General features: G+C 40.5%; 1 protein-coding gene across 1 annotated transcript; it reads left to right on the forward strand.

Annotated features, from left to right (window-relative positions):
* The first annotated feature begins 14 nt into the window (after positions 1–14).
* LOC308412885 (solute carrier family 12 member 9-like) lies at positions 15–12,238 on the forward strand. The gene is made up of 14 exons (XM_080907555.1): positions 15–356; positions 2,359–2,493; positions 3,849–3,986; positions 4,066–4,172; positions 4,427–4,628; positions 4,825–4,932; positions 5,724–5,835; positions 6,168–6,325; positions 6,804–6,886; positions 9,698–9,822; positions 9,948–10,140; positions 10,243–10,417; positions 10,671–10,817; positions 10,964–12,238. The coding sequence occupies exons 1-14, from the start codon at positions 155–157 to the stop codon at positions 11,848–11,850; spliced, it is 2,772 nt and encodes a 923-aa protein (XP_080763681.1). The 5' UTR covers positions 15–154; the 3' UTR covers positions 11,851–12,238.
* Positions 12,239–16,271: the final 4,033 nt, after the last annotated feature.

Raw genomic sequence — 16,271 nt, forward strand, 5'->3', positions numbered from 1 at the left:
ACGTCATTTTTGTCTCCAATTAGCAAATTACCTGCCCAAGGTGAAGGGCTCGTGCAGGTGAGGCGTGGAGGTAAATGGCGGCTCTCGACGTGGATGGCACGTTTCACCATAACAACAATAAAGTTGCACTTACCTTTATTATTGATAATCTACGATGTCAGAAAAAACGCCTTTATTACACTACCGACTGACCACTAGCGGCGAGCCGTCTGATGGATCTAAACGCACCGGGGTCGGAGGAGGGGTACACCCCGGACGATCCAAGGATAGGGCGCCTCAGAAGCTCGGGGTGCTGTTTGGAGTCGTCATTCCAACTTTACTGTCCATGTTCAGCGTTGTTGTGTTCTTGCGGATTGGTGAGTATCAGCAGGAGATCTTAAAAAGACTGAAAAATAAAGTCTCTACCTCAACAAAAATGAGTCCTGACACGTGTTCAGTGGATTATTTGTAGCCAAATAAGTGGTTTTCAATCTTTCATGTCCGACTCCAGAATATGGAGATATTTTACTCCCCACACCCATTTTTTTTCCATCAGTTATGGACAATTAAAAATGAGTTTAACTTGATACTGACGATTAGTTCAGTAATATCACCGGTTAACTCTTATTTCCTCATTTTTCTCTGGACATCAACGCCTCACCTGTGCTATGGCCCTCTGTGAGGATCCACAGGTGCAAACTAGGGAATTGATTTGGTTTGGTTCTCGGCTTGTTCTCCTTTAGAAACTTTATAAAACAAAAAACTCCCATAAAGTTGTTTTATGAAACAACTTTATAAAATACCAAACGCCTCTAGGGGTTTAAACCTGAGGCATTTCACTAAAATAGCCTGGGCCTCAAGATTTTATAGGTCATCCAACTAATCATCTAGATGGTGTTTTTAATGGATATTCAGGGGAGATGTGGGCTGATTAAACTTAACCTTGTGCTAATGGTCATACCCTTCCTTGCTCATTCATCTGCTTTTACAAATGCCTGGACCTTTTTTTAAAGCAGCTGTCTGAAGACCCGTGTGTGTTATTATGATATATGATACACCTTTTATACAAAACAAGAAAACACAAATGTTTTTGAACTGTTTGAAAAAACTTGTTCGAAACAAAAAATGACTGAATAGGAAATCAATTGAACATAACATTTGACCGCAAACTATTTTTTTCTGTTTTTTCTGTCTTTCAATAATGCAAGAAAATAACTGTAATTTGGCAACTTAATTTTTTTTTAAAGTGCTTTACTATTTTCTACTTTCTAAAGGTAATTTGAAACTTCATGGAGAACAATAATTATTTAATTTTAGTGTTTAAAATATTTCCATTAAATCGCTTGTGTAAACTGGTGGATTAACCATTACAGAAATGTAAAAGCTGATTTTGGTCATTACCAATATTGTTAATGTGGGGCAGCTGTGGCATAAACCTTACACTGGGTTGTCTACTAAGTTGGTTAAGCACTTTCAGTGATTACATTTATTAAATGCTTTCCACAGACATATAGTCATAAAGTGCTGTTCAACAAAATAAGATACAAAAAGAAAAATCGTAGTAAATAATCAAAAATGACAATAAATAACACAACCATATTTTAAAAACAAAAACACAGGTAAAAAGCAGATCCTAAAAACAGAGAGGTTAAACACAGTCACCTAAACGTAGCTGGAGTGGGAGACTATTCCCAGTCCCCCTAACTACTAAATTCAGAGCTTGTTAGCAAATCCTGCAAAAAGCAAGAATTTGAGAGTCTGGACCATAGCACTTTGTATGGTGTTGAGGTTAGTATGACTACTTGAACTCAAATTCTGAAATCAAGTGGAAGTAGGTGGAAAGTAACACAGGAATAATCTGGGCTTGCTTACTGAAACATATTAGAAGTCTGGCTGCAGCGTTTTGTATTATTTGGATGCGTAAAAAAGGTAAATCGGGAAATACGGTAATCTAGTCCCAGTGACACAAATGCAGCTGAAGTGATTATGGCTCGCTATTCAAAGATCTGTTGAATCTGAGTAGACTTCGGGCCTCCACTCTGCACTGCACGCTCACTGTTTGAGGAAAATTCTGCTTACATGTTAGAAAATAGACTGATACTGAAGCTGTGTAGTCAGGCTCTGATAGTTATCACGTCAGCCTGTAAAACAGTCCAACCCGTACTTATGAATCAGGGCGCTGAGTTTGGAGAAGTTACTACTGCAAGCTGTGAGTATTCAAACTGCAGCAAATGTTTGATATTTCTCGTCTGATAGATTTTAAACTTGTTTCAATCATTTTTATTATTATTTTTTTTAAATGTGATGCTCAAAGGTTTAAAGTGATTTAAAAAAAAAAGGATGTTCAGTGAAAGATGTGCTATTACTTGCTTATTACAGGATTTGTTGTGGGCCAAGCAGGGCTGTACCATTCTATTGCCATGTTCCTGGTGGCCTACTTCATCATCACAATGACTGTGCTCTCCATCTGTGCAATCTCCACCAATGGAGCTCTAGATGCTGGAGGTGCCTACTGTATCCTTTTATTGCTTAGAAAGGGAAGTGGCCTTTCAAATCACACCTTGTTTATGAATTCATTAACACACTTATTTTTTCCCTCTGATTTGCTTTATTGCTGTATATCCTCTAGCTGCACAGGCATCTCCTTTGTTTCTTTTCAGGTCTTTAGCTGCCTCTTAAAGGGGAAGTATTGAGACCAAGTGTTTGGCATTTTATATTTTAGAATCTGGCTGCAGTCAAAGGTCTTCTCTTGACTGTGATTGAAAATGTCTTGAGGTTATGTAAGGGAAGACGTGAAAGAGATGTCATTCAAATTCAGGAAAAGATAGCTAAGAGAATGCAGCCACACTAGGCTGCTTAATTGTGTGATGGCAGCAAGTTGTCTTGAGTTGTGCACCTTTTAAAGCGTGTCTTAGCTTTGGTCCATGTGTACTTTCATGCAGGCTAGATAAAAGATGGTTAAAATTCAAATAAAAAAAGACACCAGTGTCAAAAGTAAATCAGTATTATTCCTTTGAGCTTTGCTGCTCTCCTACTGGCCCACTCATGTTTTTTTTTTTTTTTTTTTTATTCTAAATGAAGAAATGATCCCTTGTAAGTCCTTCCCATTTTGGTCACAGATGCTTTCAAAATTAAATAATACATGATAATCCTAAAGCCTGCCAATAATTGATAAATTAGGTTTTAAGCGATGCAATGGCTTACCTTTAAATATTGTTTCAAACTTTATATTCTTAGTAGCCTCTTTATTAGGTACACCTGTTGAACTGCTTACGACAGCAAATAACTGTCCTGCCAATTACTTGGCAGTAACTTAACATGGTTCAGACAACCTGCTGAAGTTTAAAGCGAGCATCAGTATGGGTAACAAAATAGATTTAAGTGAGTTTGAATGTTGCATGTGTGTTGGTGGCAGACAGGCTGGTCTGAGTATTCAAAACCTGCTGCTGGGATTCTTTTATTTTTATTTTTTTTTTAACACAACCATCTCGAAGGTTTACGGAGGACAAAAAGAACGCAAGATCAGAAAGCGGCAACAATTTGCACAGCCTCACTAAAACTGGACAATCGAAGACTATTTAAATAAGTCCTGAGATGCAATAAAAAATACATCTTTATTAACATGATCAGTTCCAGCAGTCGTAGACCATTAGCTCTTTCTCTTTTCTTGTAATGATGGTCCACTGTATTCTTTCTTAGGAGATTAGAAGTGAAGCATTGAAGAAACTTTCATTCTAATTTAGAGCATTCATCCATGTTCATGACACTTGAACACTTTAGGTCATTTCAGTCCTTTAAGACCCCCCAGGGGAAAACTAATTATTCCACTGCCACCCTCAAGTCAGAAATTCCTCAACTTGGACCACCAGACATGATCAGCCGAGCCCTGGGTCCAGAGTTTGGTGGCAGCATTGGGATCATGTTTTTCTTTGCCAACATTTGCAGTAGTGCTCTCTACATTTTGGGTTTGGTCGAGGCTATTACATCTACCTTCGGGGTCCCAGAAGGTGAAGTCTATTGGGACAAGATGGGACATGTAGATGTTTTGGCTTGTTTATGCACTAACTCTGTTTTACTGTCACTCAGAGGGGGCTGCAGCTGCTGCAGGTCACCATCACATGCTGCCATCAGGATACTGGTGGTCTCTGCTTTATGGCACCGCCCTGCTTTTCCTGTGTTTCCTTGTGTGCCTGGTGAGATTGGAGTTTTTCATTGCCCTTCTTTTAGATATATTCTAAGATTATTGAGATATTTACTGTATTGTATGAGAGCTAAACAAATAAAGAACTGAGGAATTTGAATGTTTTAAATCAACAATTATTACTGTTCCAAATTTATTTTTTAAGCTATACTTTTCTTTTAATATTTATATCTGAATTTTTGATTCATGCATAGAAACAATGTATAGATATTTAAGTGGAGTAACTTTACCAGCTTATGATTACAGGTGGGAGCCCACATCTATGCAAAAGCCACCTTCATTATCTTCATCGTAGTCATGACGGTCCTGGCTTCGATCTTCATTAGTTTCTTCATTGTGGGGCCCACCGTGGTGACTCTGTCACACACGTCTGCAGTGAACACCACCAGCATGAGCACTGCCAATTATACAGGCTTCAGGCTGCACACGCTGGAGGGAAACCTGTTCTGTAAGCATTGGACACGTCATCAGATGTGTTGATTGGCTTTTATTTAGTTTTTGCTTTGTAAGGAGACAGAAAAATGCAATTACAGATCCAGTTTTCCAATAACGCTTTGAATTAGTAAAAAATGCTGACATTTACATTCAAACATCCTTTTTGTTTGTATAAATGACACAGTCGAGCCTCCTGTTACTCCCTCTAGCCGCCTACACGGTGGACTACACCACTGGTGCCATGATGAGTTTTACCAGAGTGTTTGCGGTCATGTTCAACGGCTGCACTGGAATCATGGCAGGGTCCAACATGTCAGGTAAAACTTCATTAAAAAAAGATGAGGGAAAGCAGTGGTGGCTTTCTCTAGCTGTATGTCACTTCAGGAATGATGAAAACAACAAGTTTAACATGCTGAGTGCTATAATTCTCGCAAAAGCCATAAAAGAAAGTCCTGTCAGAGGATCCATAGGCCAGAGAGTAAAAGCCTGTAGTTATTGTACTTTATTTGATATTAATCATTTGGTTTTTAAAATTTACCACTTTTTTTTTTTTTTTTTTTTTTTTTTTTTTAGCTGCTGTGGTGTGTAGAAGTATTTTCCTCCCAAATTTATTTTTTTCGTTTTGTCACACAGATCATCAAATTAAGTTATTCATCAAATCTGCATGGGTCTATGTGGTATAGCATTTTTTTCTCTTAATAAAGGAAATAATTTAAACTGCATTTTGTATTTACTCTGGTTATTTTTGTCTATTGTTAAATTCTGTTTGAAATAAAACATGCGAATGTGACTCGCATGCAAGGAAATCAGTGAGGGGAAAAATACTTTTTCACAGCACTGTATTGACCAGCAACTGTTGACAGCCTGAAAGGAAAAATGGAAAAATATGCTGTGAGAGTGTACGTATTAAGCTGTAGGTAATCGCCTGCTTGCAGAGCAAAATAATGGGTTGACTAACGCATCTCTAGAACTGCAGGTTTTTCTTGGATCCAGGCGCAGATTCGGCACGCCGTGTATAATGTGGGAAAGGTCTGAGTTTGGCCAAACCTTAATGTTTCTATGTTTAAATGTGTTCAACATGGATGCTGATTTATTTTTCCTCCTTCAGGTGATCTGAAAAACCCTGGCTATTCCATCCCGAGAGGAAGTCTTGCTGCTGTTTTTACAACTTTCATCACATATAATGTGCTGAGTCTGCTGGCGGCATGGTCCTGTGACCGGTTAGACACACAACACACACAGATACTCTGAAACAAGTATAAACAACTACTCTTGTTTAAGATGTTGACAGTCACTGCTTTCAGAGTCGGATCTGTGAAAACAAAACTGTCTGTTTTACAAAAAAAAATTTTTTCCTTCCCACTGTCACTAAGTGCTTGCTCACAGGAGGTCGTCTGATTGTTTCTTTCTAATGTTATAGCATCCTTACCTTACAATATAAAGCACCTTGGGGTGACTGTTGTTGTGAATTAGAACTATATAATTAAAATTTAATAAACTTTTTAGACTTTACAACTAGTTTCACATGTCAAATTTTCCCAATTTCTCCTAGTTATCTTCTCCAAAGAGACTACAGCTTCCTGGGGGACATTAATATATTGCCACCCATGGTCACAGTTGGCATTTACTCCTCGGCCCTGTCTGCAGCAATGAGTAACCTTATTGGAGCCTCCAGGGTGCTGTACGCCCTGTCCAAAGACGACCTGTTTGGTGAGATTCTTGAGCATGCGTTTTGCTGCCTGATGATTGTAATTTGGATTTCTTGTCTCTAACATTAACAATTTCCTATAAGAAGCCATCAGATGTGGATGCTAACCTTTCCTGTAATAAAAAGGAGTTAATTACTAATGATCAGGCTGTGAAGTGTTGATCTGGATTATATAAAAGCATATCCAATTCATCTGGTCTTCTGTAGCTGAGTCGACATTTTAATATTCAGCCATCTGCTGAGCTGGGTCTCCATCTCAAATGTGAGAAATTGTCACTTGTTATTAATTTCATCATGTGTCATTTTCCAAGTGGAGACATGTTAATCTGGAAAGCTTCGTTTGACAACAGATGGCACGCGGTGTTGACTTTCTCAAAAGGAAAAAAAGTCCTCGTGTGACTCAGTTATTTATTGGATTTGGGACGATGAGCGAAACAGACAGAGAGACTTTGCTTTTGTTAGTTGTCTAAATCTCTGCAGGCGGTGTTCTGGCTCTGGCAAGGAAAACCTCTCAAAGTGGAAACCCCTGGGTCTCAGTGCTTGTCTCTTGGTTGCTTGTGCAGGTAGGATATCAGTATCACATCATATGTTTGCATTTTCCTCTGTGTTTGAAGTTTAGACAGTCTCGCCTTGAAAGCAGATATCTCATTAGCTTATAGGCTGAGCCATCTTACACTGATTGTTTACACATACCCAGTAATCTAGGATACAGCAACCAATTCAAAATACCTGATGAAAATAGATGAATGGTAAAGGGCAGACACATCATCCTCCAATTCTTCTTGGTTATACTATGAAGTCCTTCCAAACACCTCAGTTCAGCATGACACACAGGTTTTCTTTCTGCAGTCTAACGTCCTCTTCAATCAGTTTCTTGCGTCAGAGATGGTCCGCCACAATACCTCTTAACATCTGTGTCCCACAGCGAGGCAGCCCCAGTTGTCACATGTTAAAGCATCACATGGCCATCATGAGGTAGTCAGTGATTGCGGGTGACACTCAAGATCTTCAGTAGGTTCCTGTAGGTGATGGGGCTCCTCCTGGAAACATTTAGGATGGCACGAAAAGACTGCTGGGTGGCAGATGTGGCTAATAACCTCTTCGTAGGACATGCTCGTTAACTACTAACTGAAAACACTGCAGAGTTCATTCACATCACCACAGACGGCAGCCTGTCTTGCAGCCTGTTCATCACTTTGAAAACTAGTTTTTGAGCTCTCTGGCAAGAAAACTGAAGAAATTTTCATATAAAGGTGCAGGAAGACCCAACACTTGGAAAATACTGCTTTCTAAAACTTCTCTCCACTGATGTTGAGGTCTGTCAGGTATAGTCCGTGTACTAACAAGAGGAAACCTCACCCTTCTTGAAGACTGCAGTTGCCATCACCCTTTCTTACAACCACCTTCTGCTCAAACTAGTACATCAGTATGATCAACATTGGCCCATATTCTGACAACGCAGAGTCCTGGAAGAGGCCACGGCCCCTGTAAGGAAGTCTGTCAATAGAAAATTGTACTTAGTAGTCAGTATAATCTTTTAATAATATAAGTTTACATATAGTAGTGATAGGATATGCGATCCTTAATAGTCTGCAAAGGCTTTGTGTGCATTCCAGAGTGCTCTGGCATTCACACCCACATCCTGGGAGCATGGGAAAGGTCGTGCCTAAACGTAGCTATGTCAGTTTTAGTCTAAGTGCCTTTTTTACATTTAGATGAACTGTTGGATTTTCCAGACCAGCAGGTTTAGGGAAGTCGTTTATGGGGTCGGTCACACACACACACACACACACACACACACACACACACACACACACACACACACACACATATATATATATATACCTCCACATTCCAATGTAAGGAATAAACACCCACTGATGTATGAAATAAAGACCAGGGCAGTCTCAGAGTGCGAGTCCCTGAGCCCTCACTCTCGTGCGAGAGCTCAGAGCTGCCCTTGCTAAGCAACAAGTAAAACTGTGTGTTTCTCCTCTCTGATTCTCAGCTAAAGAAGTGTTTTAGAATACATCTCTTAACAAAGTCATGCTTTATTGCCTTGAAGATCAGTTGTAATATATTGTTGAAGACCCTGCTGGAGTACAGTTTCCCCCCGACAGTCACTTGCACCTTTAAAGTTATATCATTACACTCGACACGCTTTGCAGTACTGATGGCCCCACTAAGAGAAGGTTCCCAGCATGCAGCTGTTATCCTTCAGAACCTCGATTTTGCAGATAACATCTGCCTTCTTGAAGACACGATTGAAGTTGCAAAATAATTTCTGCACAGACCCAAAAGTGCTACTCAGTCTGTACCTTAACACTTTTAAGACCAATGTCATGCACATCAGTGGACCAGCTTATTGCCCATTTGCCAAGTATGGCTCTGCCATCAAACCGTAGACGCCCTCAAATGCATGAACATGTTTACAGTGGCAACTGTGACTAGGCGAAGCTTGGCGAGCTTCTTGTAGCTTTGCCAAAGTGCAGAAGGCTCAGATTCAAAGGTTAACCAGACTTAAAGTGTCCAAGTCACATTTTGAAGGGATCTTGTTCTCTTGGTCTGAATTATGGACCCTGAATAAAATTTGAGGAAACTAGTGAAAAAGTCAGTAATAGCATATTAAGAAAAGTAATTTAAAAAATAAAAGAAAATCTTTCCACTTCCACCCTGTCTTCTGTTTCTAATACAGGTGGGGAAAAATAAATTAGGATGTGTGTAGTGATGCTGCATCAGCACTGACGTCATACACTGTTTGCTAAAGGTGCAGTGCTGTCTGCAGTTGATTGTAAATGAAAGCTGGAACAGAGGAAGGAAAAATCAAGAGCAGACAAACTGATAGCTCATTTAACTTTGCTCATTCTTCAGCCGCTGCTCAGCGATGCAAAAAGACTTTGAGCATCATTGTGCTCAGCTTCAGATTTTCGCTCATTTGTCGAGTGAAGAGGACTCACAGCTTGAAAGGTTCTGGCAGGGAGACGGAGCTGAATGTTGTCAAACTAATAAGTGAATTCTTACAGTACCATGCTGCTTAACTTCAGCTCATTAGCTCGAGTGAAAGGATTTTTGTATTTTAAATTTTATCCTGTAAATTCAGATACAGTGTAGCTGTTTAAATTTGTGGTGTCGAGGCAGCCGGGGGTTCAAAGCTATCATAGTTGACGTATGGTGAGTTTTATTGTTGCAAACATTGTTCTGTTGCATTTTAATGGTGCATGTCAAAGCCTGTTCACTTGGTATCATTTGACTGGATATTTTTCTGGACTAAAACAGAAGAATTTTTGGTCTCAATGGCATATCAGTTTGAGATTTTCTACTAAAGCCACTCTTAATTTTCACTAAAACCTGTTTTTTCCAATCGCCTCCACTAGATGGTGCTATTTGCAGGTAAATTGAACACCATTGCTGGTATTGTAACCATCTTCTTCTTGTTGGTGTATGCTGCTGTGAACCTGGCCTGTTTGGCTCTTGAATGGGCTTCTGCACCAAACTTCAGGTACAGTGCAGCATAAGGCAGTGGCTTACCTTTCTGCTTTAGATTTTATTTGCACAGGTAAAACCAAAATGGAACATTTTCATACATGTTCTTTCATTTTTGTTTATTTCTTGTTTTATATTTAGACCCTCGTTCCGTTTCTTTACATGGCACACCTGCACTGTGGGCATCCTCGGCTGCCTGGTCATGATATTTTTGATCAATGCAATTTATGCATTTGCCAGCATAGCCTTTATGCTGGTGCTCTTGATGCTTATCCACTACCTGGGGCCCATCAGCAACTGGGGCTACATCAGCCAGGCCCTCATCTTCCACCAGGTGCATAAAGTGTTTTTCACTCACATGAATCACAAATGTGACATAAATATGCATGAATCACTTATATTTAATCATTATTTACTATTTTCTGTAATTACCAAGGTGCGTAAGTACTTGTTGATGTTGGATGTGCGAAAGGACCATGTTAAGTTCTGGAGGCCCCAGGTGCTTCTGATGGTTGCAAACCCTCGCAGCTGTACAGGCCTCATGACTTTCATTAATGATCTGAAGAAGAGCGGCCTCTATGTGCTTGGACACATAAAGCTGGGCTTGCTGGGTAAGAAATGTGTACGCTGGAGCCCGATCTAGTGGATTATTGAGTACTTTAGGTCTTAGAGGGAGATATTTGTACCTCAGTGATAGTCTTTGATGAAAAGAGCTGTTATTTCTGAGTGTAAATCAGTTTTAATGAATCCTAACGTTAACGAGATTTCACAGTGAGAGGGAAAAGTGTTAAAACAGAAGTTTGCTTGTTTTCCCTATGAAAGTCTGATTCTTGTTATATTGTGTGTGCCTCTGTGTGTGTGCAGATGAGCTGCCCTCTGATCCTTTGCAGAGTCGATATGACTCCTGGCTCTGTTTAGTGGATCATTTGAAAATCAAAGCGTTTGTCAACCTGACCCTGGCTGACTCCGTCCGACACGGCGTTCAGAATTTGCTTTTCATCTCAGGCTTTGGTAGGTGGCTTTACCTTTACTGTTGTAGGATTAGGTCCTGTCTGTCACTGAGCAGTAGTTATGGCAGCATTTCCAATATAATACATCATTTTATCATTCATATTTTTCTTATTCAAAGCACAGTTGATACAAGTCTTTGATTCTAGGTGGAATGAGGCCCAACACCCTTGTCTTGGGTTTCTATGATGACTGCACTCCTCATGACCACCTCCAAGGTCATATTCTCCTGTCTACAGGCCATAGCTTTGATACGGTCTGTCCAACCAAAGTCCCTGGAGAGCAACGCTCTCCCTTCTTTCCCAGTCTGCGAGGTGCTGAGGACCCCAAAGACCTCCAGGAAGAGGAATACGTCTCTGTGATTGCTGATGCTGTAAAAATGGGAAAGAATGTGACTCTGGCTCGGTGTTTCGACCAGTTCAACCGGGACAGAGTCTTAGGGTCAGGAAGAAAGATCAGAGGTGTGGCCGGGCCATTCATTGATGTGTGGCCTATGAATCTTCTTCAGCCAGACAGCCATAGTTATGTTGGCATCTGCTCATTGTTTCTTCTCCAGCTGGCTTGTGTGCTTCACGATTCCCGTGCCTGGAACCAGGCGAGACTCCGACTCTTCTTGTGCATGGAGGCTGGCTACAGTCTGCAAGAAAAGGAGGAAGCAAAGCTCCAGGGTATGCTTAGGGATCTAAGGATCTCAGCTCAGGTGCAGATGGTGGCTTGGGATGAGGTGGTGGCGCTACACTGGCAGAGGCAAAGAGAAAGGGCTGAACAGAATGAGGAAGATGAGAGAGAAGACTGTAACCAGACATATCCCAATAATGCCTCTCAACTTACAGATGAGTACATCTGTGCCGTCAATGATATGATTTGCCGTCATGGTGTCCCTCAGCCAGCTGTGCGTTTCTTGTATTTGCCACACCCCCCAGCTGATAGAAGCCGTTACCGTGCCTACCTGCATCAGGTGGACCTGTTGAGTCGAAACCTTGGTCCGACATTGCTCGTTCACGGAGTCACTCCTGTGGTTACGACTGACATCTAGAATTTTACTAACTCTTTGTCATCGACTAGCAGAATCTAGTATCGTTCATGGACGGGGCTGTGCCTGTTGCCTCCCGATTTATTGACATGTTAGTCGTCAACCACAGTATTACAATAGATGAAAACACTGCAAATCTCAGTTTTAAACTTTAATCAAACATGAATGTTACACACACCTATTCCTCCCACTAATACACCAACAAACATGAATGCTTGAGGGAACTGAGGCTATCCCTTTGAAACTGAGATTAGGCCATAGTGGCATTAAGAAAATTAATCTGCACTTTTTTGTGTGAGAGGAGATGATTGTATTAGTAAGCTGATTGGATGTTAATGTATTAGATTCTCATTTATTTGCTAAAATATTGCTGCCACAGTTGGGTGCCATCTTGCTATTGTGTGCTTTAAATTTTGCACAGATTTATAGAAAAATAAACGATTGTATTACCTGAATGGCCTGTTTATAGTTAGTAATTGTTAGCTACTACAAAAAAAGTTACACCTGAGTGTTTCCTGTTGAACCTGCAGAGGGCGATATTTGCTTAGCAAACTGCCCACAATCACAGCTATACAAGTAAGAATTTACAAGGCTCTTAGTGCACCACAATGGTGCAAATACCATGTAACTGAATGTGTACTACAAATAAGCTAACATAGACTGATCTGCTCATTCAGAACTCTCCACGTGGTCGGTCTGTTTATGATCGGCTTTCTTGCCAAGATAAAGAATGCAGTTCCCAGAAAAACGGTTGAAAACTTTTCAGGGCTGACAGGATCTCCTTCTGAGTTGTAATTATGGACCAAGGCAGTCTTACTAAACTAATAATAGAGTCCTATGTGTTCCAAATTAAACTTGGAGTCAAGTGTTTTCATTATTATTTTGGAAATGACTTCTAGGAGGATTATGTTTGCTGTATACAAACAGCAAAGCACCATTGGCTTAGCACTGAGGGAGCTAAAATTAAATCAAGAAATATTAGGGGCGAATGTCAGGGCGCTATGCTACAGACTGGGTCATCCAACATGACATTGACCTGGGGTGCACAAATAAATGAACAGATGGTTTAAAGAAAAAGAAACAACAATTTTGGTCTGTAACCACCTTGAGATGCTGTGGTGTGAGCTGAGCAAGGCTGGACAATCAAGAAATCCCCCAAATACTCATTGTGCACTTCTTATCAGCATCTCCAGGAAATGATGCTGTTGTTAGAGAAGTTTCTTTGAACTACTAAATTCAAGACTTAACTTAGTTTTTCCAGCCTGAGCTGTGAGTGATTACTGAACACGATCATTAAAGACATGACTGTTTTATCCAGTCAGACTGTGTTGTACTATCATTATTTTATAATGGAATTTTTACTTGTAGTGCAACTTTTTGCCCCTCGGAATAAAGCCAGTGTACAGATGTCGTATCTTTAAGTGTTTTTATGCCACAGGATAGTTTTAAAATAAGAATATGATGTAGATTGCTTGATAACAAGGCAAACTCATCTGTTGCTTTAAAAGATAATTAAAATACAGTGAAGATTTTCTGAATGACACTATTGTTTGGCACATGTATGCTGTGGTGGGTAAGGCGGCGCATACTGAATAGGAGCCAGCGGCATGTCGCATTTAGAGAAATTCTAATGGGTTTACAGCAGAAAACAACACCCACCTACACATTACTGTCAAACAGTATGTGGGAGGGAATTTGTTCACAGATGGCAGCAGATCCAAGGACACCGAGGCACCTTTTTCTCCACTTTTCTAATGAGTGCATTTACTTAGAAGTCACAAAGAAGCAATAGTGCACCAGCACACGGTGACTCCTGTGATCTGACAGTGTGGGCGCACATCGAGTCTGGCCCATCTTTTATATTTAAGGTTTTAAGCTGAAGGTCGGACTCGCTTCAGCGCCGCTGGGAGAACTGCTGGTGCAGTAAAAGTGTAATAAAAACACTTCCGGGCTGTGATACTTTTAAATACAGATTGCTGTAGTCCATGAACAAAAAAGTAAGAAAGTACTGTTGTTCTGACATAGTGTGAAATACTGGGTATGAATACATTTTTTTAGAGCTTGTAACGGCTTAATCTTGAGCTCCAAACACTCGCAGAAGTAAAGATGCTTGATTAGGTAGACTCCAAGCTATATTAGTGACTAAAATTATTGCTTAAATTATAAATTGCTTAAAATACAAAGGAGTACAATGCTGTTTGTTCTTGTCTGTGATTGATTTAATGATGTTGGGATTGGTCTACAGCAGGGGTGGAGAACTCCGGGCCTCGAGGGCCGGTGTCCTGCAGGTTTTAGTCATCCATCCATGTCAACACGCCTGAATCAAATGATTAGTTCATTACCAGGCCTCTGGAGAACTTAAAGACATGTTGAGGAGGTAATTTAGCCATTTAAATCAGCTGTGTTGTCAAGGACACATCTAAAATCTGCAGGACACCGACCCTTGAAGCCTGGAGTTCCCCACCCCTGGTCTACAGGCTTCTGGTGCAGTAAATCTTTCCATTTTAGGGCTGTTAGCCTTGCTTATGGTAGAACATTACAATGTTTGACGGTTAGGCGTGAAATATTACTAAATTAAAGACTAGAAATCTTAAAAATCTATATATATTTTTAGGATTATAAATCTGCACACATTTCCTTGACACATCAGTGTCCAAAATGACAAATAAGAGCCAGTCAGGGGTTATAAGAAAAGCAAGAAAAATGCTCCTAACATAACAATTATGTTTACTGACTGTTTTTTTTTTTAGAAATGAAAACATCTTCTAGTATCCACCCCTGAACATAAATCTTTCCAAACAATCAGACTCTCCTCGTCTGTGTGTGTGTGATTCCTGGTCCAGTCTCCAGGAGCAGTGAATGAGATGAGCAGCCACAAAAAGAACAGACGGTTTCTTGAATGTAATTATAAAAAAGCCAGGTTAAATACACACAGAGTCTAACTCTCTACTTATCTGCTCTTTTAAACATGCAGAGTAATTATATGCGCAGCTTGATTTGAGTGGGGAACAAGTCCAGTGGGCATTGGCAGTCAGGCAGAGGACAGAGGAAGAGATGACAAAAAGACAATTGGAGGTCTCATTGCTGGGCAAGGATTTAAACACAGCAGTTAAATGGAGAGAAATCACACTCAGAGGATTAGTCAGAATGAAAGACAAATACTGAGGGCCCCACTTCAGCACCAAACAGCTGTGTATCCACCCAGCATCACCAACTTTGTTCCACTTTCAAAATGTTAATGAGCACCTGATCTCAGTCATTCGAGCTGACCGGGGAGCTGCAAAGCTTATAAAGAGTTTATAAAGAGATAAAGTGAATAATGAGCAGAAACAAGTTTATTGCTGCGGTCTTCCACAACAGTCCCAGTCCCTCAGTGTGGCTCCCATGGGGAAAATTAGTTGCCCACCAGTTTGGCATGACACTGAGCTGGCTGATGCAATTTGCCAACAGCAGATTTAGTGATTGTGGGCAACAGCTATAATGCATCTTGTGACGAAAAGACGGTGCCAACTGTTGCATACGTCACATTTGCTGCAGAGCTGCATATCTTTCGTATAAGTGTATCGACACCCGCCTACACCTCACTGACAAACTGCGTGTGGGAGGGAGCACGTTCACAGGCGGAGGCAGCCTGGGCTCTGAGCACTATAAGGGGATGCCACGTTTACAGTCATAAGAGTAACTCGGAGTGTTCAACTATTTTGGACTGGATACAACGTGCAGTAGTCCTACATGCCTCCTACGAGGAGAAGACTTTTTGCTTTTAGCGCGTATTTCTCGTGCAGCACTGGGGACTGGTTTGAGGGGGATTCCTTCATGCCCACAGGTTGACTCACTTCCGACTGACCAGCTGTAGAATGGAGAAGTGCTGATGTATGAAAAGTATAAAGAAGGATCAGTAATGAAAGAAAAAAAAACTGGACCTGCCTTTAGTCTTTAATTAGTGTACCAAAAACAAAATACTATAGACAGTTTGAGAGAAGGGGATAGATTAATGCCCTCCTGGCAAAAAGTTTAAATTAGGTCCAAAACCTTACATATAATTCAGGTGGTCAAATCAAAATTTTAACCTCCAACTTACCATAAATGGTATGAGAAACATCAGAGAAGCAGATTGTAGATATGGCAGCAAAAATGGTAATGACTAAAAATAGTTAAGCTGCTCATATGTTGCTGCTGGGATGACGATATATTTGCTAAATTTCTGTTCAGAAATCTGTTTGCTTGGATTTGAGATGGTCGGACTGCTCGTCTTCCTGTTGGTTCGATTCCCTGCTTCATGCCAGCCCAAAAGTTTGTATGCTGTTTCTACAGCCATAAGTAGCGTTCCAAAGGATGTATTGTATAAATGATAAGTGAAAGCAAATCAAATGCTTCTGCATATCATCCTCTACAAGCAGTATGACAACGATTTTTGATTCTTT

This window comes from Rhamphochromis sp. 'chilingali' (assembly GCF_963969265.1).
Source record: "Rhamphochromis sp. 'chilingali' genome assembly, chromosome: 16".
Classification (NCBI taxonomy): domain Eukaryota; kingdom Metazoa; phylum Chordata; class Actinopteri; order Cichliformes; family Cichlidae; genus Rhamphochromis; species Rhamphochromis sp. 'chilingali'.